Genomic DNA, 25573 nt, shown 5'->3' with positions numbered 1-25573 from the left:
GTGAAGCCATTCGGAGCCGAAGCGTAAACTCCAGGCTTGTGTGGTGCCTGCATGTGAGCTTTGCGTGAGGCCTTATGTAAAGCACGGCGTTGCCTGAGTTTCGAGTTGAGATTGCTCGTTGCTGCTTATTTGTTCATATTGACCAGAACCTCACTCATCATTTCTGTTTCCTTTCTTCATCTCATCGACGACAAGTGCAATTCACGCTCGCAAACATCCAACATCATGGCCGGATATAGCCCTCGTCCCCGAAACCCTGGACCCCGCCCCCGCGATCCCAATCCCGGCCCTCTTGTCGAGCCTCACATTCCCCTGCTCTCATGCACACACGTGAACGTCACTCGTCACTCACTCAGCCATTAACATACAACACGCCACACACAACCCATCCATGGCGTCCCCCATCAAAAAGGTCTGCCTGGTGGGCGCCAACGGCACCCTGGGCTCCGTCATCCTCGCCGCCCTCGTCCAGGCAAACTGCTTCGACGTGTCCATCCTCCAGCGCTCAACCTCCTCCTCCTCCTCCTCCTCCGCATCCGCCTCCGCCTCGGCTTCCATCCCCCGCATCATCGTCGGCCCCGACCTCGCCGTCGACGAGCTCACCGCCGCCCTCGCCGGCCAGGACGCCGTCATCGCCGCCTTCCCCCTCGGCCAGGGCGACCAGCACCTCCGCCTCGCCGAGGCCTGCTCCCGGCGTCCGGCGCTTCATCCCCGCCGACTTCGGAAGCTGCGACGCCGCCGACCCCAAGCCACAGGAGTATCTCCCGCTCTACCGCCGCAAGACGCTGGTGCGCGAGCGGTGCGAGGAACTCGCCGCGCGGCCCGGCTCGGCGTTTACCTGGACGGCGCTCGTGTGCGGGCACTTCTTCGACCACGGGCTGTGGGACGGGCTGCTGCACTTTGACCTTGCGACGAGGACGGCGCAGATCCTGGACGGCGGCAACGTCAGGGCGTCGGCGTCGACGCTGAGGCGCATCGCGGAGGCGACGGTCAGGGTGCTGCAGAGGGCGGAGCAGACGAGCAACCGGAGGATCTACGTCCAGAGCTTCAACCCGACGCAGCTGGAGGTCCTGGCCGCGCTGGAGAAGGCCATGGGGGAGAAGTGGCACGCTCGGCATGTGGACTCGAGGGCGTATCTGGAGGATGCGCGGAAGAGGCTGGACAGCGACGACGAGGAGGCTGTTCTGGTCGCGGTTGAGGATGTCGTCTTTGTGCTGGGGGCGCTGGATGCGGACTGGACGAAGCGGGAGGGGTTTGCCATGGAGTTGCTGGGGCTGGAGGATGAGAAGCTGGAGGACGTGGTGGCTGAGGTGGTCGCTGCGTATCGAGCCGAGACTTCATGATGGGGGCGCTATGTAAATGTTCAATGGGTTATGGGAGAAATAGACGTTCGATCACACCAAAAGACATGTAAAGCATGGACTGAGGCAAGGGACCCTGATCTTGGGCTTCATTCCGGGGCGACAGTTCCACACTCTCAAGTCGTATAACTCCCAATCCCGTCTTTCTCTCGCCTGGCTACATAAGACCCGATTCTTTCTGGACAATACCTTGTCATGCAGAGATCAAGTGAGTGTTCGTATGCAGCAGCCTTAGCCTCAGCCGCAATATACATGTAGATGTTGAATCTGGCTAACATCATCTTTAATCCGGAAGATGGTTCAAGCTTTACTGGCTTCTAACTTACGATGTGGATGCTTGGTTGATGCCGGTTGGGTATATGCTCACAAGTTGACACTCGTTGGGTGAATGTTTGCAGACAATCATCATCTTCACCTTATCTTGACCCAAAGAATCGCCCTGGGCAACCTTTTGTCTGAAGCGGCAGAGGACATCTCATCACAACCGCACCCCTCATGTCTCGCATCGCCAAGCCTTTCAGCCCTCAATCGACGCCTTCACCCAGCCTATCAGCGTGATTCACATCACCACTGAGACTTGCAGCTAACTCACGACGGGACTTTGTCACGCCACCAGAGTCTTGACGGATTTCAGCTGTCATGAAGGGCATTTAGCGAAGCCAAGCTCTCTCTCTTGAAGAAGGACTTCCCTCATGCACGTAAATGCTGCTCGAGGTTGAAGTCGACTCAGTCCGTCGCACTCATCAGAATGCAGCTCGCTTCCAGCATCGTCCTCATCCTCGCATCGTATGCCATCTGCATTGATACCCGATGAGCCAGCACTGGTATTGCTAACCCAGCATGCTTACAGATGCCTCCTATCCAGAGCCCATGCTCTCATCAGCTGTGTCCCAACCGTCACGATAACCACTCGCCCGGGCACCAGCAACGGCTGCAAGTTCAACTGCTCCAGCGACTTTTGCATCATCGATAGTAAGTCAGTCATGCTCACTCAGCTGCGCATGAAATCATCGCCTTGACGCTCCCATACCAGATCTGGTCACTCTTCCCTGCGGCTGCTCACAGGCCGCAGGCGTCGTCACGCAGACCGTCACCGCCTGTGCAACGTCGAGCCCGTGCTGGAACTGCCATACCGGCTTCCCATTCACCACCACGGCCACAGACTGTCCATAGATAGTAGGCGACGAGAAAGAGCGAGTTCAGGTCCGATATCGTATCAGCGTAGGAGGCTGTACAGCCCCCAACCGAACTTGATTGCGTGCGATGCTGTATCATGGATGCTCCGCGGGCGTTGCAGAAGAGAGAAAACAGGCACGGTAGATTTAAATTAGGCTCTGGTGCACCGTAGTTCAAGCAAGATCACAAAACGAAAGAAAAGGCTTCAATGTAACGCGCCAGTTATTTTTGTATGCTGCAAAGCCCGATGCTGCACACCTGCAGCAACGGCAGCAGATGAAATGGGCACTGCATAACGGTATTTATTGCATACCTTACACTGGTGATTGGCACGGCTCTGCTGATGACATGCTTGGAATCAGAGGGCGGGGGGATGGAGGACCGGGTCCGGACTTGAGGATATTTTGGGAACGGGAATGTGCGCGAGTTGGCGATTCACCAGAGTTGAGGATGATGAAGCATTCGAGAGGAGGTTGGAGGTTATATTTGGAAGCAGAGGCAAGCTGCAGGTCCATAGAATAACAGGGCAGAGCTCCAGGGTCAGGCATCGATCGGCGCAGTCCGCTAACAGCCGGGCGTAAAATACAGTCAACATCTACTGCAAACACTGTATCGCTGCAACACATTTCCTCGCATCTATATAGTGCCGTCAACACTGTGCCGCTGCATCACCACCCAACACGCGACCACTGACTCGCCCACTAAGCCATCGCCACAAGCTATTACCAGACAACAGACAACCTGAACACTCACTTGACTCGACAACAAACACACCAAACTCCCAATATCAAACACCAACATCCAGCATACGTGTTCCCTTCCAACCTGACGGAACCTCATTCCTCCCTCTCAGCTTCGCCCCCGTTCGTCACAGCTGACGCCTCATCACCCACATCCCGCTCCAGAAAGGGCTCGCAGGTCAAGCTCCCCTCACCCTATCGGCTCACTCACCGGGTTTTATCTCAGCAACTTTTCCCCCCTAAAATTAAAACAAAGGAAAAACCGGGCTGGGCCAAGCTCGACACAGCCCCGGTGCGGTGACGTTGTCATTTTTTCCTCAGCTGCTTCTCACTCTCTCCTTGGGGGGGCTCTAGTCAGGCAACTTCATTTCAGCCTTCTTTTTATCAGGAGAACAAATGCCAGGGACACATCTGATGGGCCAAGAAATCTGAGAGAGCAAACATCCTCGTCTTCCGTCTCGTCTCGTCTGTCGTTTAATCACAAGACCTATCGTCGTGCAGGTTTCGAAAGCCTCTCGTTGTCTGCGAAGCATCTTGATGCATCAAGTTCCTTTGTCCTTCTTTGCGTCCAGATCTGCGTCTTGATCTCAGGTACTCGTTCAACCGGCAATTGGCAGTCATCAATCTCGTCGGCTTACGCCTAGCCGCCATTAGCCATTTTTTTTCTTGTCCCCGTCCCTAGATATCCGCATCGGATCCTTTGAACCTGCAGCACAATCCTTGCATACGACCCTCGGATTTCTCTTCATAGGCGGAAAAAGGGGACCGAGAAAAGCATCGTGGTCATGCTCGTCTTGACTGCAGCCACATGATTGATAGCGCAAACAAAGCATAGCGGAGTAGCCTCCATTCTTTGAGCGAAGCAGATAGAAATACCTTGTTTCTCCGGTCTGGTTTCCTGCATCACGGCGTTTTTCCCCAGCAAAGGCGTATCAACGCCACAAAAAAACAAACCCCCTTCTTTTCACCCATCATGGAGGCTCAGTCACTCGCCCATCTGAATCTGCTGGCGGCGAATCCCCCCCAGTATCCAGAAAATCCGTCAGAAGAAATACAGCAGCCCTTGACCCTCTATATATCCAGAGTCCCGGGCGTCAGAGGTATTTGCAGTCAAGATACCGTCATTTACCAAGTGAAATCCTAACAATGTGAAACTCCAGACGTCATTCTTTCAACCTTCAAACCTCGGCTCAAAAATGTCACGCTCGAAGATGTAAACAGCAGTCTCTACTATGTTCATCTCGAGCTCCCCATGCTGGGCATGAACGCCCCCCAGCCACTGAGAGACGAGTCCCAAGGCAGATCAAGCGAGGAGAGCTATATGACGAGAAATATTGCCCGGAAGCCGGTGCCTGGCGTCTCGTCCCAAGCCCCGGAGATTTCGATACAAGGGGATCAGCTACAGTATCCCCCAAGCATACACGGTGACCCATCGCGGGGGCCTCCGAATGATCTCAGTGCACCCTTCAACGCGCAGGACGCCGACTATGCGCCCCCGCTGCCTCCTAGACGCTTCGAAGACTCAGGGCTGGGACTCTCAGACAGCTCCTCCGAGCTGAATCCCCAACTGGCGCCTCAGCAGCCACGCGCAGCTGCTCCCAGACGCAAGCCCGTCGGGCCAAGGCAGCAGAGTGATGTTGCCCAAAGCCGACTCTCCATGGACGAAACGGCGCGATCTAGGGATCCAACCAGAGACGGAGCATATATCGCCGGCCATACAAGACAGAGCCGCTCACTGTCTCCTTTGAAGAGCACCGATTCGTCTACGCCACCCTTCACCTTGGACCTCATAAGAAGGGATCCAGTCAGGGGTGACCAGTGGAATGTGGGCAAGATCTTATCATACGAGAACCCCCTGGCTGGGGAGGCCGGGCAGTCTGGCGCATATCTATCAACCTCGCCAGAACGACGCCCTCCGCAGCACCCATCCATCGACATACATATTCAGAATGCAGGATACGCCAAGTTCCGTACGAGGCCGTCGAGCGCTATGCGTCCTAGGAGGAGCATGGATGCCGATCGATCCTTGGCGGACATGGCAGGCTCGCAAGACGGCCACAATTTCTATCGACAGGTCACCATGGCCTACTCGCGAAGCCTGGGCTCTGCCATGCGATCCAAGTTCCACCAGGTCGGGCAGGCAGTGCGGAAGAAGGCGCACAACCGAGAGGGAAGCGAGGCCTCGGTCAATTCGTTTAGCTCGGGAGAGAACAAGAGCGGGTCGCCGACATCTTCACGACCCGACAAGATGAAGCCGCGGGGGTACACCTTTACGAGCCCCTGGGGCGGCAGATGCGAGTTTCGCACGGGCAATGGCGGCCGGAGCCTGCTGTGCTACCATTTCCTCCACGAGGGCGAAGTTGGAGCCTTTAACCCGCTGGTCCCCGATTCCAACCCGTCCAAGTCCACGTCGGCCGTCGTCAGCGAGCTGCGCTTCAACCTGCCGGGCTCCGATCTGTTTCCCACGGTTGATTCGCCCAAAGGCGATGGTGAGAACCGCCTGGGTCATTTCGGCAAAATCATCAAGTCGGCCATGGACCGCTCTGACTACAGAGACGATGACGATGTCATGTCACCGTTCGACTTGAACATTGGCGGCGAGAGAGCAGGAGGAGGCAATCGCGGCACGCGGGCCAAGCTGGGGAAGCTCATCATCTACCATGAGGGGCTGAAGATGCTGGATCTGCTGGTGGCGGCCAACATGGGCGTGTGGTGGGGGTCCTGGGAGAAGAGTTTCTGAACGGGATTGACGATGCGGATGTTGATTTATCGAGGTGGTTTTGCCATGATTAACGCGTAATGGGCTTATAATGTTGTTTGTTTCTATGTATCTGATATTTTCTTCTTTTCTGTTGTTTAGGTAGATGATGGGGTTCATGTCGGTACATACTCCGTAGAAGATGAGCATAGCAATTAGAGCTGGCGTCATAGCAGATCAGGCATCACGTGCCATGTCACGAGCAGCCATCGCCCAATCACTGGCCTAGCAATGTAATCCCGCAGTAAAGCACTAAGGCGTTCCGTTCCGAACAGAGGCAAAAGAGCCTGTCCAGGTCGCCCAAAGGTCTCTCGCCTCCCACCTCCGAATCGACGAACAACCAGCGTCGCCCCCGTCCTGCAACTCGGGCCAACTTTGTCAATCGTCTCGCCAGCGAAGATCCCGACGACAAAACAATGGCCCCGACCCTCGCCGTCTCGATGCTGGCCAAGCGCCAGCTGGCTCGAGCTCCGGCCTCGTCCGCCTCGCTCATGATGGCCACGAGGATGCTCGCCTCTCCCTCGTTCTACCAGCAGCAGCAGCAGCGAGGCTACGCGACGCCCAAGGGACCCCCGCCCCAGAACTTCCGGACGAGCAAGCCGATGGAGTGGGTGTGGGAAAAGGACAGCCTGCTGGACCGGCTGGGCAAGTACTTCCTCATGACCGAGATGGCCAGGGGAATGTATGTCCTACTGGAGCAGTTCTTCCGACCTCCGTACGTATACCGGCCCAGTTGAGGATGGACGATTGGGGTGTTTTTGTCAAAGGCGGAAATGCTGACTTGAGGGGCGGCAGTTACACCATCTACTACCCGTTCGAAAAGGTACGCAGCTTGCGCCGGGATGAGCTCAATATCCCAATTACGGTCACTCTGCGCCATTGAGCCCCGGTTAACAGTCGTCTTAGGGCCCCATATCCCCCCGATTCCGCGGCGAGCACGCGCTGAGACGATACCCCTCCGGTGAAGAGCGATGCATCGCCTGCAAGCTCTGCGAAGCCGTAAGAATACCCCCACCAATCATGAGAGCGCATGCGCAGGGATGAAGCGTACTGACAGCGTTTGCGAATGACAGATCTGCCCTGCCCAAGCCATTACCATCGAAGCCGAAGAGCGTGCCGACGGCTCTCGCCGCACCACCCGCTACGACATCGACATGACCAAGTGCATCTACTGCGGCTTCTGCCAGGAGTCGTGCCCCGTCGACGCCATCGTGGAGTCTCCCAACGCCGAGTACGCCACGGAGACCAGAGAAGAGCTGCTGTACAACAAGGGTGGGTTTCGATGCCATGCCCCGGGATGATGAATGCCATGCTGACACAGAATACAGAGAAGCTGTTATCCAACGGAGACAAGTGGGAGCCTGAGCTCGCTGCCGCCATTCGCGCTGATTCACCTTACCGATAAAGACTACGCAAAGAACCTAATTCAATTCTGTATGATGTGGGCGGAGATGCAATCAAAAGAGGCGTGAGGAAGAGGCTTGTACATAACTAGGCGCTACAACGAAAAGGCCATTGATTCAAGTTGTCAGACTCTGTGAACCTTTCTGGCCGTGTTGAATCCAAGTATATAGGGGCTATGCTGACTACCTTTGAAGAGGAAAGCGGCGAGTTGTGCATCGAAACTGCGCAGTTGCGGTAGGGTATTAGTATGTCGTGAACATAGTCAGGCAGCGTGTTGCAACTGCACCCATACTGCACCCATACTGCTTACCCGAGGTTATTTTGTCCTAAGACGATCCCGTGGTAGGTATGCTTCCCCTTCTGCCGGCCTCATGTGGGGTAATGAAGCCCTCTCGGAAGCAATCTTGCCCGCCATGGTCATCGGGGGCAACTGATCCATCTTGCAAAGAACGATCGTCTGCGGACTCGTCTCTCCGCTTCTTCCTCTTGATGTGGTAGGAAAGCTTTAGCAGCAGGTATATCAGGCGCATCATCACGCCTATGGTGATTCTCATGTCGAGCTTGTTTGAATTTGGTTGAAGACTGAGTTTGGAAGGATGGTGAAGAATCGGAAGAACAGCTTTCGATGGGAGGACCTGGGGGGGGCTCTTTATATGCTTAGGCATGGTCGTGATGTGTTCAGGCAGGTGTATTTGCCATCTTCTCGCATGACCTTGGCCTAGATCCTCAAAAAGGTGCTCGATTGACGTATTTGACCGCGATTTGCTAGGCAAACGGCTGTTTGTAGGAGATGCTCGTGACCGTTTGGCGTGCATGTTCACACATTCAGCGCCTTCGTTGCAAGCAAACCCAGCATTATAGCTCAAGAAACGCAATGAAGCTTCACCCCCAGGCCAGTAATCATCGAACAGAAGACAGAGCAGCAAACCCCATCTCACAATCGTCACTTCTCAAGCAGCCATCAAACCCTCTTACACGTCCTTGAACCATCATGGCGTTCACAAACATCAAATGCTGCCATTCCACCACCCAATCGCAAGCCCCTCAATCCCGCTGATTCATCTCACGTGACTCCTCATCCCCCTCCATCCCGTTCTCCAAGCACAGAAGTATGTACCTTTGTACCCTCAAGCCGGCACCAGCTGCAGCTCCCTCCACTCCGCAAAAGACCGAGTAATAGCCAGCCAGCGAGAAATTTAATCCATCCCGCCGACATCAAATCCGAACCCGTCACCAAAAAAACCCGCCAACGACACTCACAACTCGACGACTCCCACTCCCTCCTCCCCCCAATTGATTCACCTCTCCTCCTAATTTCTTTTCTTAATAACAAAGACTCCGAAGATGTTCCGCACTGCTGTCCTCCGCACATCCGCCTCGGCCGTCCGCGCCGTCGCCCGACCCGTCGCCATCCGAAGAACAGCTGCCTTTGCTGCTCCCCGCGCCGTGGCCGCCGCTGCCGCTCCCCTGCGCGTCCAGAGCGTCATGGGCGTGCGCATGTACAGCGCCGGTGGTGGCCTGAACAAGGAGGAGGTTGAGGGCCGCATCATGAGCCTGCTGCAGGGATTCGACAAGGTAAGGACTCTGCTCCCCTGCGCTGTAAATGATGTTTATGAGGGGGGGTTGGGGGATAAGGGGGAGATACTACAGTTGAAACGGGGCCTTGGAGGGGAGATTGTCTGTGGATCCTACGGAATGACATTGTGTGGGAGAAAAGAGAGCTGCGCAATGGATGGGCGAGGCTGAGATGTCCGAAAAGTCGTGATGCGAAGGCGGGGGAGAAAAGCAGAGCGGGGTGCAAACATCGACATTTGCAATTGTTCGGTCATGCGCTGCCACTCCCTTCTCATACTCAAGTTTCCATTCCTTCAAAGCTCGTCTGCTAACGATACTGCGCTTCAGGTCAACGACGCCGCCAACGTACGTCCGAACCCTGCTTCTCCCGCCCAACGAATGACATGCATCTAACCACCATCGCCTTCTTTCCCTCTCACAGATCAAGCCCAACGCCCACTTCGCCAACGACCTCGGCCTCGACAGCCTCGACACCGTCGAAGTCGTCATGGCCATCGAGGAGGAGTTTAGCATTGAGATCCCCGACAAGGACGCCGACAGCATCCACTCCAGTACGACTCTCCCTCCCAATATCTATCCGAACCATTCAGGGTGAAAAGTGTGTGTGTGTTGTGTGTGTGTATGCTTACACATGTGCGTTTGCAGTTGACAAGGCCGTCGAGTACATCCTCAACCAGCCCGATGCTCACTAAATCCGCTTTCCGATCCCGACGACTCTGGAAAACCACTGGCGCCTACTTCAGAACCCCCTCAAACCTCGCTCGCTATATTGACTCGAGATTTCCCGCCTGTGGAATATACCCGGATATGAATGAGGTCAGGATATAGGATGGGAGACATCGAACTTGCAATAACGAAACAACATGGGAACTTCCAACCAGGGCGGAACCTATCTTGTTTTGGGGAGAATTCGTGGAGCCTTCCTTCTATCTTTCTCCAAATTTCTCGAGGGATCCAAGAGGTGGTTAGTTCAAGGCTATGCAGTGATTTCCAGGCTCCGACGGAAAGAGAGTGAAGAAGAGGATTAGATGGGGTAAGTAAAAAAGGGACAAAAAAAAGAAAAAAGGATGGTTGTATTGATGGGTGTGTTGGTCCGGAGAAGCTTGTTCGAAGAAGTAAGAGGGTCTCTTCTTGGGCAGCTTATCCCCTTGTACTAGTGTATAGAAGAAATCATTTTACTCTCCACCATTTGCTCAGCCGGGATCACCCTAAGACATGTAAAAACTGCTATGCTCTCTTGTAGAAGCCGACGATTTGGTCATGTATATATATATATCCTGACATACAAAAGTAAAAAGTGTAAAAAGATTCGAGCTGGCCTCGCCAAACGGGACTATGTATTATATCCAGCCACTCCTTTCAAAATTTGACTCAAGTATATAGTCTCTGTCTGTCTCTGCAAACGTACAATCCAAGATTTCAACAACGACCAACCCCAGGTCAAAAAGCCGCACTGAGATAAGCTGAGATGCCCACAAGCTTCAGGCAAAAAGGCCGCAATCTGATGAGATGCCACAACCAATGATCCAGTGGTTTCATGATCCAGTGGTTCGTACTTTCATTGTGTCTCCTATGATGTAAGCAAAGAAGAAAAAAGTATCCTATTTCGATGCTGCAAAACGCCTGTGATGAAACACCCCGCGATCCAGAATAGAGGTATGACTTCAGGGCGTGGCCGTCCTAGATGACTCCTCGATATCGAAAACTGAAATGGCAAAATATGGGAAGAAGCCAAAACGCAAAAACTCCAGCCTATATAGTAGTATATGTACACCCCCTGTGGTTCCTTTTGTTTCCCCCCCCCCTTCCCAGCCCTTGGCGATGTCGGATGCCGGATGATGATTTTGTGTTCCCCTTCCAAAGGTAGCCACAATTGTTGTAAAGAGAGAAAGAACGAGAAGTTGGAAATAAGCAGAAGGGACATCCAGGGAAGACCCTTGGTCTCCGAGTAGGTACGAGTCCATGGCGTGCTGTCGTCTGTTTCGTAGATCATCATGCCTTCGTCAAAAATGGTCATGGTTCCTCCGTTGGTCGATTAATCTTCAAGGGCTGGGGGGGTTATCTCGTCTAAGAAAATGCTCCGCCATGATTTTTTGTATATGTCCTCTTTGCAAAGTCCATCATCTTCCATTGACTGGCACAGCATCTCGCCCGTCTTTGGCTCCATTCGAGGATGTCACTCCCTTGCTGGCGGCGGCGTTGGCATAGGAGCTGTAGGTCCCAATCGCCAAACCGGAAGAGCCACGCTTGCGGGCCTTTGACGCCGATGCGTCTTCCTCCTCTTCCATGCTGAAGACAAAGGCGGGATCTTCCTCGTCAATGGGAGTGGTAAATCTCACAGACGAACCAATGCTGTTGCTGGAGACGTGGCGCTCCAGACCGCGGTCCTTGCCGATGGGTGAGATGCCGTTGCTAGCGCTGCGAGTGACGGTGGGGTGCAGCAGAGGACTGGAGCCGTTCAGGGTGTCATCCAGCCGGCTCCGTTGCAGCTGCTGAGAGAGCATCGACATGGATTCGCTTCCAGACCGAATGGCAGATGGGCGGCCATTGGCGCCCGAGAGGTCGTCCGACATTTCCTTGGCCAGAATCGAATTTCGCAGGGGGCTCCCAACGTGGCCAAAGGCTGATCCGGCAGCGCTTCGGGCCGATCTCGTCATCTCCTCCTCTTCCTTCTGACGCTGGAACAGGGGTCCCCATCGACTCGGGCTCGAGCCAATGGGGCTGCCATATTTGCCCAGGCTGCCCAGGCTGAAGTCGGGCCTCTCGTCTCGCATCGAGCCTCTGCGGGCCTTTTCTGCCGGGGTCAACAGATCTTGCAGGTCGCCCGGAACAAGATTCTCCGGCACGTTGTCGTCGTCGCCAAAGGCAAACTCGGCCTCCCAGTCGCGGTCCACCATGTTCTTGGGCATGCTGGCGCTGAGCAGCCGCGGCTTGGGGTATCGGGTCGAATGCATAATTCGCTTCCCAAAGTACTCTTCGCCGGTGAGATGCTGTGAGTCTGGCGGGCTGCCGGCGATGGGGGTCGCAAGGTGTTCGGACGATCCAAAGGCGGAGGAGTGGAGCAGCTTGAGTGTCTCCGACGTGCGCGAGTCCTTGATGCTGCTGAGTGACGGAGACGGCGACTCCAGGCCAAACTTTGACGGCACGGACGAGGGCCACGGCGCGGCAGGGAAGCGAGCGGCGTTGGAGATGCCGTTGGAGTCGAACGAGGCGGGCAACGGGGCATCGAGGACGGAGAGGCCCTTTGCGGCGGGGGACAGGCCAAAGCCAAGGCGGGAGGAGTCGTCGTCGGGCGGGGAGCCGTAGTTGGACTCTGTGACAGAGTAGGGCGCATCAATGGTTGGGGGCCCGTTATCGTGGCCGCCGGAAGGGCCGAGGTGCTGCATCTCATCGCCGAGATAAGGGTATGCGGGCTGATCGGCACGGTAGAGGGACGTGGTCAGGGCACTCGCGGTCGAATGGCCGAAGGGGCTACTGACAGCGCCCTGGGTCTGTGAGACGGGACTGGCGCCGCCCGCGCGATTGAGGGGATTTGGACCGATGGTAACGCCATTCTTACCGTAGTTGATTCGGCGGCCGTCGGGCAGGACGTGGATGTTTGCGCACTTGGGGCCAAACTTGCAGTTACCCTAAGAGGAAAGAAATGCAATGGTCAGCCAACCAATCTCGACACACAGCTGGCTATGCTCTGCCCTGCCATGGCGCAACAAGCGAGAGCCCGCACAATCCATTTTGGCACACAAGAGAGGAAGAGCGAGGGAGGGGATGAAGACATGTCCAGAGAAGGTGTATCGGAGGGACATCGGAGAGGACGTTGTCGGCTGCGGGTCTTTCCGGGCACAGAGGAAGTATGGAGTCCTTTTTTCCCCTGCTTCTCTTTTCCCATCTTCGTCTCCTCCCTCTGATTGGCACAATGGATAGGCAAAGCAAGTACAATAGACGGGTGAGACGTTGAAAGGTTCAATGGAGGACCTGGCGGACAAGGGCAGAGCGGAAGCGGCGGAGATGGCAAAGGGGCCAAGCCAAAGAGGCACCTCACCTTTGCGAAATATTTGCAGATGGTCTCAGAGGCAGCGCCCAGGTCGTGGCTGAAGGGACAGGCATTGCCGGCCTGGCAGGCTCCCTGGCGAAAAAACTTGCACGGAACGTGCGATGTATCTGCAAGCAGCAAGCAAACAAGGTCAGCGCAAGATCGGGGACTCTGGCGGGCGATGTCGGTGGTCGTGTGAGCGGACAGGACAGCACCGGCCGAGCACACAAACGGCACGGGTGTTGTAACACAACGAAAGGGCTCAAGACGTACTGGGCGGGCTGCGCGGCATGCTGTGATGGGCGCCGTGGGCAGCGCTGGGGATGCTGAGGCTGCCGCTGCGCATGTGGCGATACTCGGGCATCGTGGCGGCGGGAGACGAGAGTCGCGAGAGGCGGCGCTGGTCGGGCGGAGGTGAGGCCAGAGGAAGAGGAGAGGAAGTGCTGCGAGCGTGTCGGATCGAGAGAGGGGGGAAATTGGGGTTCAGGCTGCTCGGGTTGTGTAGCGGCGGCAGAAGCGCAGCGTGGGCGGGGATGGAGGGGACGGAGGGGGCCGGCTGGGGCGCTGGCGGCGCTGGCGGAGGCGCTGGAGGCGCTGAGCGAGGGCCTGTGGCCGGGTTGTAGGCACCTTGACCACCTGTAGCTGGCGCTGGCGCTGTAGCTGCACCGATACGAGTACCAGAACTACCTGTACCGGTAGGGGGGCCCTGCACCTGCACCCGCACCGTGAATGCCGCAGCACCACACGAACTTGGCCCTGAACCCGGTGATGCAGAACCTGATCCTGATCCTGGCCCCAATGCCGCCTCCGGGCCTCCGAGCTGGTGTTGGCTGTGCTGTTGGTTGTGCGGCTGCTGGTACGGGTCCAGGTACGGACGGTGCTGCATGTGCATGTGCATGTGCTTCTGCGTCTGTGATTGCGCGTGTGATTGCGCCGGCTGTTGTTGCTGCTGGAGGTGACCGGTATCACGAGTATGATTGCGCTGTCGGTCTCCCGCAGAATCTTTGTGTCTCAGCACGGCTCGTAGCAGCGCTCCCGGCCGTCGTAGCTGGAGCCCTTGGGGCGGGAGCACAGCGTATCGGTCGTGGATCGCAGCCATCCGCTTACATGTATGGGGTCGGTATGGGGAGAGAGGCAAGGGGTCGAAGTTTGGGCAACAAACAGACGACACGGCCGAGACTAAATCCGAAGGCGAAGTGACGATCAAAAAAAGAGTCGAATGAGGAATGGTAGAAGAAGGAGAACAAGAAGAAGAAGGGAAAGACGACGGAGAAGACGGGGGCAGCAAGACTATGGCCAAGGCAGGGCGTGATATGCGCCTGATCACCACGTTCTTGTGCTTGCTCGGCCCCAAAGCGTCTGAGATCAAAAGACTTGGATTATACCGGCTAGCAGTCCAGCTTACTTTGAGGCTGGCAATGGGCTCAGCAACCGCGCAACGGCTATGGTCAGTTGCCCGTCCGTCAGCAGCACATGTACCGATGCTGCGGGTCCTCCCAGCCTGCAGAGCGTGAGATACTGGATTCTTTCGGGCCCTTTCAAAGTGGGCATGGAGCGGCCGGTACTGGCAATGGGATGCGAGTTGTCAGAGATTCCGCAGAACGATCCAGTCAAGCCAAATCGAATGATGGCCCACGACAAGGGGGTGTGTGGCAGTGGCAGGGGGGCAGCGGTGCAGGGAGGGTCAGTTGAGGTGATGGTAATATATCACGGCAGATGTCCATGACAGCTTCGCTGAATATTCGGCCGCCTATCAAGCCGATGCACGGGAACGTCTAGCTTATTATATATCTGTGCCTGCAACTGTGACCAGGAAGGTGGGAGGGCAAGGGGGGCGAAAGCCCAAGTGTCGGCAAGCTGATACATGGACATTCACGCTCATGTTAGTCGCAGATTTGAAGTAGTAGATACGAGCGAGCACGTACGCAAGCCCCCTCCTCTCCCTCGCGTCCAGAGCAGAATCAAAAGAAACCATCTATATGGTTACGACGACTACTACATGTACCCATCCGGTGGCGAGAGCGTGTTCGATAGACAACCGTTTGGAAAAGATGGTCCAGACAGAGGCGTGCGGACACGGGCGTGGGAGCGGGTGTAGGTGTATCAGTATAAGTGAGGTCGTAGCAGATGAACGGCACCAGACCAGACCTCTCCTGAGGTACATGTATACTGAGATCAATCAAGTTCGTGTAGTTGTATGGAGAGGTGTGTGTCGGTACCTTCATGTTGTGGTGGTATGTGTCTGGTACTTAGACGCAGGTGTGCTTCGTGCCAGCAGCAGCGGGTGCGGATGACGGCGTTTGAGGAGCAGTCGGAGGTGGTGTGCAGACTGGAAACACCACGCTCCGTTGACGATGGCCTCAGCCTGTACCTGACGTCTAGCGCCAAAATACGTGAGCCCGGCAAGTACCAGCACTAGCGCCGCAATATTGCCATTGTGCTCGATATTGCAGACTCGAGTCACTCTGCACCGTCCATCAATGTATGTAAGTTATGTACGTGCACACAACGATGTGTGTACATGTATGCCGCTGGCCGGAGCAAAAGCCCGTGCAAATCAACGGCCAGCTGGTGAGCCGCTTCGATGTCCTCCACCAGCCCATTCCTGGCAAGGGCAAGGCAAGACACGAGCAAGGCGATCAATCACGTTTGGGCCGTTACGGAGCACTAGTCTCACAGACAGACTGCGGGCTGCCTACCAACTACTGGGAGAGGAAACTGAACGTTGGCCGCCCTCGAAGTTTCGATTCAGCTCGGAAGTGACTATCGCTTCCCGTTTTTGCTGTCTTCAAGAGCCCGGAATAGCAATCACGGCGGCGGAGCTGACAGTTGAGCCTGTTGGAGCTGTTTCAAAGTCCGGTCAGCGTGGCAAGACACCCAGACGACTGGGCCTCCGGGGAAAAGACATTGAATGAAGCAAAGGTACGATTTGATACCTGTGCATACGAATGGACGTGTACATGCACATGCCAATATTTGAACTCGGTGCGGGCCGACATTCCAGTCCTCTGGACCAGATACTACGTCCAGCTATCATCAACATCATCATCACCATCGTCATCATCATCCAGGGTTGGCTGCGAGAATCGACTGGCTGAGACGCTTGGACATGTCCATCTCAAATCTGTGCCGTTTGCCATGGCCCAAGAGAATTGCCATCAAATCCCCCAAATCTGTCTCGATGCATAAGTGCGCATTTCACGTCGTATCGACAAGTGTGTCTGTCTGTCTGTCTGTATGTCTGCATCCGAGATTCCATGTCCGCATCTGCGGCCACCCTGCTGCAGATCACCCATGGCATTTTGATGAGCACGGGGCCAGCATCGGTTGACGATCTTTGCCTGTAGAGAGCTAGGAGGAGTTGCATGGGAGTTGAGCATTCTCCCCGGACGGTAGAAAGAGAGAGCACGGGAAAAGACGATGGATCGTCATCACGATTACAGCTTCTCGATCCCACCTCTTATCAGACGGGTAAGATCATCACAGCTATCGACATCGGCAGCGTACATACATATATGCATGCGAATCAACCTCAGTTTCTCCATGTAACGAGACATCAAACATCATGTCCACACCACCCAAAGCCGCCATATAGATACGCATATCCACAGCAGATGGTAGCACCGCTACCACTTGCACGGAGTAAATGGTTAGCAGCGTCCTCCCGTCCGTCCTCCTGTACTTCGCATGTTGAGGTAGTAGATACATTCTGGCGTCTGCCCCGGGAATGCTCGCAACGCTAGTCGAATGGGTTTGTCCTCGTGTTACAGCATGAGCTTGTCATCCAGGGCCATCGAGCCTGTCTTGGCTGAGCCGCCCTGCGAGGCCCAACATGGCGCTGCCCACGCAATCTTGTCTCACCCGGAGCATGTTCGTTTCTTTTTCCCCCTCTCTTCTTGAGATGGATTCAAGATTGTCAAAGACGGGCTGCTGTTACACGGCATATGCCGATACTTGTTTGCTGCCTAGTGCCCTTGATGATATTACCGTACAGCAGCGCGAGGCCTTCCAGCTGAGAGGCATGATTCAACATGAATCGTCTTGATATTGTGTTGTGTTGTTGACTGCTCCATCGTCAGCTCACGTCACTAATCACGCCTTGTCTGCATACAGTAATCCATACCATACTCGTGCCTGTCTGCTTAAGTGCGCATGTGCTCGCACAAGAGACATCGCGTATTTTGTCCTCACCAGCTCGAGCAGCCTCCCGCCGCTAACACATTGAACCTGGCTTTGTGTAACCAACCCCCCCGACTTCAGTCAAGAATCAAGGCGGCCGTCACAGGGGAAGAGCACAGACGAGATGAGACGCGCCTCCCTTGTACGAAGAATCTTGGTACTGTAACTCAAGGAGCAGAAAACCGAGCAAGCCGTGTAAATCCGGGGAAATGCTCCATCTCTCTGGGCAACATGCCCATGTCCCTGCAGAGCGCCACAAAAGCAGGCTTCGGGCTTCTTCACTGTTCTGTCTCCCCGAAATCCATCTTTCCGAGTCGCCGATAAGCCAGGAATAGAAACGGCATGACTGCAGGCTTGAAGGCGTCGTCATCGGATGGCCCTGGAGCCAGACGTGGAAGAGGTAACAGTAAAGTCGAGACACGGAGACAGGTGGTCGCCCTCCTCCTCGGCATGTACTCTGTACCTTTACGGGGTGGCTGAGACAACCTTGAACGGACGAGAAACCTGCTTTGATCTCGCTCTAGAGCAAGAACCAGGCGATCGAGTCGATGTCCGTGAATCATGCATGCACTCTCCAGGTACCTCCACGCCAAGTGAGGTAGCAGGTACAGTCTCGTGACACACAACCTTCAATCCAGAGATTCGGCAAGTACCATCTCCAATCTCTTATCTGGCACAATCTCTTCCGAGGCTCCCCCATTGGGCGTCGCCTGCATGAGAATCTCCAACTGAAAATCGCACACGGTTGCTTGTGCTTCGTATCTCTTCATCTTCCGTCCTCCCTGCAAACATCAGACCATCAACATTCACAGCAGCGCCGCCACTGAGGAGAGCCGCCAGCAGGAAACCGGAATCGCACCTCCAACCGAACCGCCTCAAAGCGACTCGTCAACTCGTCCCATATTGCTGTCATTGTCCGCCTGCTGCCCGTGTCTCAGCTGTCTGCGAAGCCGTCACTCGGGCCATTGAAACCCGCATCCATCGTCTGGTGCCCTCCATCCACTCAAGATGCGCGCCAGCCCTCCTTCTGCCCAGGATCTGTCTCAGGGCAGACAGCGGCTAGTGATGCCCTCATGGCCGGCGAATGGGAATGTGTGCTGCAGCTACGGGCGATGTGCGGTGGTTCTGCATTGATCTGGTTAGACGCCGTTCAGGAATCTGCTCTCCAGCGACGCGATGCAATTCTCTCGATATGCGTCGATCTTTACTCTTCTCTGCTCGCATTCCATTCCGATTCGCTTTCGCCTTCAGCTGCCGTCTCCCAACCAGTGCTCAACGCTTACTAACGGAAAACGCGCAATAAATGCAAAGGACGGGGACGGCTTCATGACAGGTCAGCACAAGAGGCATCGCTGCGGTACGAAGTCATCTGTACACAATTCGCCTACGCCTCAAAGAAGCTGATGGCGCACCTCTCCGGACACTGGGCGGGCTCGTGCAACAGCCAAGAAGCCGCCTGTGCCTGTCGACGCTTGTCCCCTGCCAGTGCCCGTAGGAATCAAGAACAGGAGGCTGTCAGTTGCATCTGCCTGGACGAGGCGGGCTATCGACGACAAAGGACGCCACAGAGACCATGTGCAGGGGCAGCCGGCTGCTTGGGTTTGTGACTAGCGATATGGCTTGAGCCCGGCCTTCGCATACTTGCCCAGCGGCTGGTCAGCCGCAGTACGCTGAGGCGCTGCTTGTACGGAGTACGAGCAACCTGTACATATCGTGGCGGTAGTCGGATGATGGATGCCATCACCTTCGCCCGCATTTGACTTTCTCGTCCATGGCCGGGCTGATCATTGGCCGCGAATGACATCTGCCGTCCCCTCGATACGAACCGCCAGGGATGGCTCGTCTTCACGTCCGTGTGGCCCAGGAGGGAAGCGGACACACGCATGGCTTGTTCATCCGAAGCACAGCCAACCACAAGCCGGGCTTGATGGCTTGCCTGCAAGTGCGTCGGCATGCCGCATCTGCTCCCACCCTCTGCCCGCCCTACTATGCACCCTTATGCACATCTCGTGCGCTAACGCAAGCATGTGTAAAGATGCATGCCATGGTGGGGACACACTCAAAACAGCTGCGTCTGTACGAGGGTCATGCGGCCCGCAGAGTTGCAATGCTCCATGCTCGATACTCCAGACTCCAGCCTCCCCTCGGCATCACCTTGCTGAGCACGCACATGTACTCGCAACTACAGTACGCGCATCTACACGGCGCGAGTCATTGATTCTAGAAACGTGAGCTTACATCGCGCTTGGCTTTCTTTTCTTTCCGTTCCTTTTCTTCGTCGTTCACTCAGCTCCCGAGTTTGCACCATATAGGCTCGCCCCTCTCAGCAGCCAGATGCCAACCGATACCATGATGCTCCGTACAGTTGCGGACACTTTGCGGCTGGCTTTACGCCTCCCTCTTTCTAACCGCCACGGCTCTGTCATGCCTTGTGGCCCAGGTGTGGGCCGTCCCAGGCGGGCCTCTCCGCATCCTGCCACGGTTCGTTGCCGTCAGTGTCAGAGAAAGGTTGAGGTGGCCCTCTTCTAGCTCGGACGCCTGAAAGAAACTGGCCTTTGCGGGATGCCTTGGACGGACGGGTTGTCCGGGTCTTGAACTGTCTCTTATCGTCTGATTACACACCCTTCCTTAGTTGCCTTGTTCACTAGTCTAGAGCCTCAGCAAGCGCAAGTCCTCGGAGGCTCAGACCGTTGCTGCATCCCTGTTAGCCTGACTCTTGCTTCCATGATCTCTGCCCTCTCTGCGTCCCACCACCTCACATCTGCAAGATCTGCCACTTTCAGACCAAGCCCTCCCTTGCTGAATCTCATGATCCCTGCCCACTCACCCCACCGCGATGCCGGCTCTGATGGCCAACCTTGTCCACCTGTCCCGGCTAGCTTTTGTGGTCATCCGCCCATCCAGGCCATTCACACGCCTCCCCCCCTTCCTCTATTGCGCGTTTCCTTCGCCTCCTAGGACGCTCTTGGCGGCGTCGTCAAGGGGTATCACCATGCAACCAGATGATGCGCCATCCTATCGTCTTCCAATCAGCAAAGGTCACAGTCACCTCGGGGTAGGTAATTATGACGTTGATTGGGATACTTCTGCGGCTCTTCCACGCAATACGTCGTTTCATCGCAGGTTCCTCTATCTCCGGCTCCAGGTCCTAATCTTCTCTCATCGATGTTTTGACGGCGGGACGGCTATACAACAACGTCCTAGCTAGTCTCTTGCTTCAACAAGCGGAGTAGGACTCTCCTGTTGAACATGGCGTTTTCAAACCAAGGTAGAGTCTCACGACGGAGACTAACCCTGCTGGCATGATTATCTTGCCAGCCTCGGTGTCAGACCTATAGGGGCCACTTGGTGCTCGTAACTTGCTACGGAGTGCCACCCCGAGCCGCTTGGAGTCCTGAGTTGACGTCTACTCGGCTTTGTCAGGACCAGCGCCACAATGAGCTTACCATGGGATCGCCGGCCCTTGATTGGAAGATCTGCGCAAGCCATGGTTACCAGTCTTGGGCAATTCCTCTGCATGTGACGGCAATATATTTCACGAGTGGACACATGCGCCCGTCTAGATCGAGTAACCCGCAGGCAGCACGGAAACTCTAATCCGTCTTGGCCTCAGCCTCTCGAGGCCAAGGGGGTGACATGGCCGTCAGTGTGCTGCAGGACGAACGTTCTTCCTGTTGGCCGGGCTCCCTTTGATCTAGTTGTCCGAGGCTCCTCGGCTGTTTACGCCCCCTTTTCGCTTAGTGATTCCTTGATCAGGTTTGGATCGTAGCTTCCCCCTTTTCTCTGATGTGAGATGTAGGAAATTGTCGTGAATAGTAGCGTTTATTTTTGAGTTTATGAAGTCTTTTATTATACGACCTGTTCCAGCCACAGAGGTGCTGTGACAGTTGTTCTCTTGTGAAGGGCCGATACTTGTGGCGAAAGGGTTCTTAAGGGGTGTTGGGATGTGCCACTTTTCAGTTGATCGGCGTGGCTTGTCTCTTTGGGATGGCATGTCTTGAACTTCATGGACGTTGGAGCGGTGGTAACGTTGTGTTACTGTCAGAGCCTCAGCATTGCTTACCTATAAATATGAAAACCGTATCCTGAGTCCTTGATATTCTGAAGAGCGCGTGGCGTACAAGATCTTTCGTGGGTTTTAGACATTGAGAGACGAAATTATTCGTCTGGTTAGAGCATAAGCTGCCTGAAGGGTTATACACAGCTGTAGTATCCTTTTGTTCATTAGTCGATTAGTATTGTCGTACACTATCCATGGAACCAAGTCCGTGGCAAGTTGTTGCACATTTCGACAACGGTTATCGTTCTGATGGTCAAGATGCAAACTCCCTTACTTATAAAACATAGCATGCCATGAGACTTGAGTCTTTGATCCCAATTATTAAGATTGCGCCATCTAGAAAGACTTTCACCGCCAAAGGCTGAGGCTTTACATGAAATGTTAGACGTTTGGCTCCAAAGTAAGATTTTCAATACCTACGGAGAGAAAGAAAAATCGCGTGTATGCCGCTATTTTCTAATCATGACATGATCTTCAGAAAGATTACTCTAGGACTTTGATATTGGCCTAGTGGTTCAGATAGAAAGGCGAGAGCTTTGGACACTCGCCGCTCGTTGGGTTATTCAGTCTAGAACGGTCTCTCTCCTAGGATCACTAAGCTCATCGTCAGAAGGTGCGTTGACGTATGTCTGTACCTAGGTAGTAGTCTGCAAAGGAACATCTCGCTAGGGATCTCAACTTATTCTACTATGCTGTATGTGAATTTCGGATCACGCTTGAATGCCTGGGAGACGGATTGGGAGAGGAGACTCCCTTGCATAGGGCTCATGAGATTGTGTACTAGAGCCGTGTTATCGATCATTACTAGCGATGCTTCATACACAGACGACTTGTGATAAAAGGCAGCGTTAGAATGTGAGAAGGTAGGATGTAGTATGCTTGCAAAGTAGTCATCATTCGTCAGCCTTTCTTGTTCCTGGAGGTCTTTGCCAAAAGATGGAGAAGAACCAGGAAGAACAAGCTAGTTTGAATATTTCCACTTGACTTCTTAGTGCTGCAGAAGGAGATGCCTATTTGTCATTGTATTGGTATGGATGTATCCAGCAACCCAATGTCCTTGACAATTTAGATGCAAAGACCGGAATACGAATCTTCTTGATATAATGCTATCCATGGGATCGAAAAGACGCATCGAGCTGGGACCTCTCTGCATCTCAAAATCTTAATCCTCCAGTTCCACGTTGTGTTCCTATCAAGTTAGAATCTGACATACAGAGAATTTCTCATGTTCCATCAGTATCAAGGATGCTCGTGATATCTATAGCTATAAATCTGCAACGAACAGAATGAACCCAGAAACAAGTTACACAACTTACTGCCTAACATACCTCAATCCACTCAAAGTCCTTTATGACCAAGACCCCCCTGAGCGCTATACAACTCGTCTAACCGAAACTGCCGCGCAAAAGAAGCCCAAAGAAATGACTTGCCAGTCACTGGCCATCGATATAGCCGACCTAGCGCTCGCGAGGCGTCTCTTGTAATCGCAAGGTAGGTCATATTCCGCGCCACTGAGGCGAACGCGCACCACAGTAATGTCCTGACTACGAAATCGAGAGCTGTTGTGCATAACAGCAAGAATCGATGAACCCCCCCGGAGCCTCCCATGCATAGCACGCAGCCCGGTAAGGCTTAAAATATATCGTTACACAAGAAATTAGGATGAAGGAAGATGATGATGCAGACAGCTTCCGGTACCGTACATTCCGCTTATATTTCTGCTTGTCGTTAATCTCCTGGGTGTTCTTTCGGCCATTGTTCTCACAGTCGGTGCTCTGGTTGAGGTAGCGGCGCGGGATAAAGTGGGAGACGTGCGGGCGAGGTTTGAGGATTGATGCTCTCGTAGCGGCGCATTTCGAGCTGAGCGGTACCAGGTGGCCGCGAAGAAGACACAGGACACGTTTCAGTAGCATCAAGGCAATCGTGGGCGTATGATCCGGTCGTGTGAATGAAGGGACAGTCTGTTGTCTTGTTGGATCAGCGTGAGCTGGCAATTGTAGCCGAACAAACGAAGAAGCCGGCTAAGCCAAGCACACGAACTGAGTTTGGAAGTTGGCAATCAGCGTTTGTCAGATGAGACAGGCAGTTTGCGTGTATTCTCAACTATCAAGATATATTAACCCATCTAATCCATTGGTACAGGCGTGGAGGTATCCTTAAGCTCTTCGACTCAGATAAAAAGGAAAGTAAACAGTTCAAAACATTTCGCTCTGTGTCATATTCGTAGTCCGTGAAAAACTGCACAAATTCACACAAATCAACTCGTCATCATCCTCCAGTGCAGTGCAGCCGTTCATTGCGCGGGCTCAACACGCCGCGCTCATGAAAAGTCTTTCAGCGCTTAGCAGCACGGAAAAATGCAGCAGTCGATGGGAATCGGGCAGGGTATGATGAAGCAGAATCGGCCGGGGCAGAGGCCGCCGTCGTCGCCTCCGCGCATGTTGACGTCGTCCGTCGTCGTCTCGGGCTGTGGCTGCTGAGCGTCTGTTTGCGCGGAAACATGTTAGCATCGAACCGTTCCTCGCAAATTGGCCAGAGCAAAAAAAGTCAATTCCGGCTAATTCCACACAGCGACTTACTCATGGCGGGAAGTGAGTTTGGCTGCGCATCGTAGACGCGCTCGGGCTCCGTCACGGTAATGGCGGGTGTGGGTGCGGGCTCGGACATGACGGCGGTGGAGTGGTGACGATATCAACAGATGCAGAAGCGGAGAAGACAGAGATAGCGAGCGACTCAACGATAATGCGGTGTTGTTTGCTGATGATTCGGGCTGTTGAGACACAATAAACAGAGTGAAATGGTTACCAAAGTCTGGAGGTATGCAGGAGAGGAAAGAGATGACAAGCCACATTAAGAAAAGCCAAGAGCTGTCAGTCTTACGAGCTTGATTCAGTTCGCTCTTGCCTCCTGATGATCAGGAACGGGCGGCTACGTCATCGACACGTTGCACCCGTTTCCACTTTCCACTTTCCACTCCCGCACTTGCTCCGCCATGGCATTTCTTGCGCTTGCGGGGAAAAACGATTGATCCGCAGCTGTGATTCCAGCATCTACATGTAATACCTTATCGAATGTTTCCTTCATCATCATCATCATCATCATCATCTATATTCCCTGTAAGGGCGTGAGAGCCTAGCACCGGCAGTATCTTGTGCCAATATGGGCTTCTCCGTAGCATTTGGCACGTGCACCATGTACCCTCATGCCATCGAACCATCGACTGCGCGTCTGACACTCGCCAAGCAACGAGGCTGTCAAACCCTTCGTGCAGCTGGACCCCGTATGAGGGTTAGGGGCATGCAATAAGCAACTGACTGAGCTGAGTCGTTGATGGGGGTGAGCATCAGCTTCAGCTTGCTTCGAACCATGATGACAGTTGCCGCTTTGCCGCCTGTGTCTTGTCGAAAAGATTCCAGCTTTGGCGACGGCGCGGGGGGGTCGAATAGCTGTTTGTAGATTCAAGGGGAGGCAGGGAGAAGCAGCACTGGTTTTGAACATTGTGCGTGTGCTTCGTAGCATAGCGTTGGCGTGATACGATTTGATCTTGTCTCGTTTTCGCAATGCATGCCCTGGGGGACCTATTGTTTCCACAGGGCTGGGATGGTGTGCCTGTAACCGTGTTTCTGCATGTGTGAATGCATGTGTGAATGACCAAGCCTAGAGGTGAAGCAGTCCATCTCAAGATTGCCACCCGCTGACATGACAGGCTACATCAATCCAGGGGTGCTCATCATGTTCTCGCCCAAGTGGCCGGTTCCTCGACGGCGAGACTGTACAAGTATACGCAGAAGGGGAGAGGCTTGGGGAAATCAAGAGCCCTTCGCAGTCCATTCTACACCATGTTCTACGTTGCAGGCTACTACATGTAAGGTACTATATATCCGTTGTGTCGTCGACAGTCGTCACCGCCAAGACGGCGAATCGGATGCGTGATGCATCCGATGAGGATCAGGACCAGGGTCCTGTCTATGGGGTCACGCACTTGTGCAGAGTCCGATTCACCGTCTTGGCACAACGTTTCCAGCAACATCGTGGGGTGCTGAATAAGATCAATCATTTTTTGCTTCTTTGAATGACTCTGTCGGCGAGGAATCTTGCAGGAAATTCATCGGCCTGAAATGAGATGTCGGGCAATTTGTCTACAAGTTCTGCACAGCTTGTCATCTATCCCAAAGATACCTTGCTCAATCTGGAGAGTCAGAAGAATACCAGTCATTGACTGTAGTTCACTTGTTTGCAACGGAGACAACCTTTTTTTTTTTTTTTCAGACGGTGGTGACAAACTTTGCT

The 25573-nt window shown here is 54.4% G+C and overlaps 7 protein-coding genes across 7 annotated transcripts; 5 read left to right on the top strand and 2 right to left on the bottom strand.

The window, feature by feature from the left end:
- Window positions 1-391: 391 nt before the first annotated feature.
- Window positions 392-1343, top strand: BBK36DRAFT_1159902 (NAD(P)-binding protein; the record flags this gene model as incomplete). Its single annotated transcript, XM_024894243.1, has 2 exons — window positions 392-757; window positions 783-1343. 2 exons carry the CDS (start codon window positions 392-394, stop codon window positions 1341-1343), a joined length of 927 nt encoding a protein of 308 aa, XP_024749094.1.
- Window positions 1344-2109: 766 nt separating this feature from the next.
- BBK36DRAFT_1159901 (hypothetical protein) lies at window positions 2110-2534 on the top strand (the record flags this gene model as incomplete). Its single annotated transcript, XM_024894242.1, has 3 exons — window positions 2110-2147; window positions 2212-2333; window positions 2434-2534. 3 exons carry the CDS (start codon window positions 2110-2112, stop codon window positions 2532-2534), a joined length of 261 nt encoding a protein of 86 aa, XP_024749093.1.
- A 1716-nt stretch (window positions 2535-4250) lies between these two features.
- Window positions 4251-6017, top strand: BBK36DRAFT_20526 (hypothetical protein; the record flags this gene model as incomplete). Its single annotated transcript, XM_024897895.1, has 2 exons — window positions 4251-4377; window positions 4438-6017. The coding sequence occupies 2 exons, from the start codon at window positions 4251-4253 to the stop codon at window positions 6015-6017; spliced, it is 1707 nt and encodes a 568-aa protein (XP_024749092.1).
- A 458-nt stretch (window positions 6018-6475) lies between these two features.
- On the top strand, window positions 6476-7440 carry BBK36DRAFT_1120385 (NADH-quinone oxidoreductase; the record flags this gene model as incomplete). Its single annotated transcript, XM_024890690.1, has 5 exons — window positions 6476-6750; window positions 6831-6858; window positions 6942-7034; window positions 7109-7307; window positions 7364-7440. The coding sequence occupies 5 exons, from the start codon at window positions 6476-6478 to the stop codon at window positions 7438-7440; spliced, it is 672 nt and encodes a 223-aa protein (XP_024749091.1).
- A 1343-nt stretch (window positions 7441-8783) lies between these two features.
- Window positions 8784-9706, top strand: BBK36DRAFT_1141711 (acyl carrier protein; the record flags this gene model as incomplete). The annotated part of the gene is made up of 4 exons (XM_024893473.1): window positions 8784-9014; window positions 9342-9359; window positions 9436-9565; window positions 9660-9706. 4 exons carry the CDS (start codon window positions 8784-8786, stop codon window positions 9704-9706), a joined length of 426 nt encoding a protein of 141 aa, XP_024749090.1.
- Window positions 9707-11134: 1428 nt separating this feature from the next.
- BBK36DRAFT_1169462 (hypothetical protein) lies at window positions 11135-13408 on the bottom strand (the record flags this gene model as incomplete). The annotated part of the gene is made up of 3 exons (XM_024895318.1): window positions 11135-12643; window positions 13054-13172; window positions 13318-13408. 3 exons carry the CDS (start codon window positions 13406-13408, stop codon window positions 11135-11137), a joined length of 1719 nt encoding a protein of 572 aa, XP_024749089.1.
- Window positions 13409-23624: 10216 nt separating this feature from the next.
- BBK36DRAFT_1159896 (hypothetical protein) lies at window positions 23625-23950 on the bottom strand (the record flags this gene model as incomplete). The annotated part of the gene is made up of 2 exons (XM_024894241.1): window positions 23625-23767; window positions 23863-23950. 2 exons carry the CDS (start codon window positions 23948-23950, stop codon window positions 23625-23627), a joined length of 231 nt encoding a protein of 76 aa, XP_024749088.1.
- Between the last annotated feature and the right edge of the window lie 1623 nt (window positions 23951-25573).

The sequence above is a fragment of the Trichoderma citrinoviride genome (genome assembly GCF_003025115.1).
Source record: "Trichoderma citrinoviride strain TUCIM 6016 unplaced genomic scaffold BBK36scaffold_8, whole genome shotgun sequence".
Lineage (NCBI taxonomy): Eukaryota > Fungi > Ascomycota > Sordariomycetes > Hypocreales > Hypocreaceae > Trichoderma > Trichoderma citrinoviride.
Note: the sequence above shows the minus strand (reverse complement) of the source record. Positions and strands in the feature narration are given on the sequence as shown.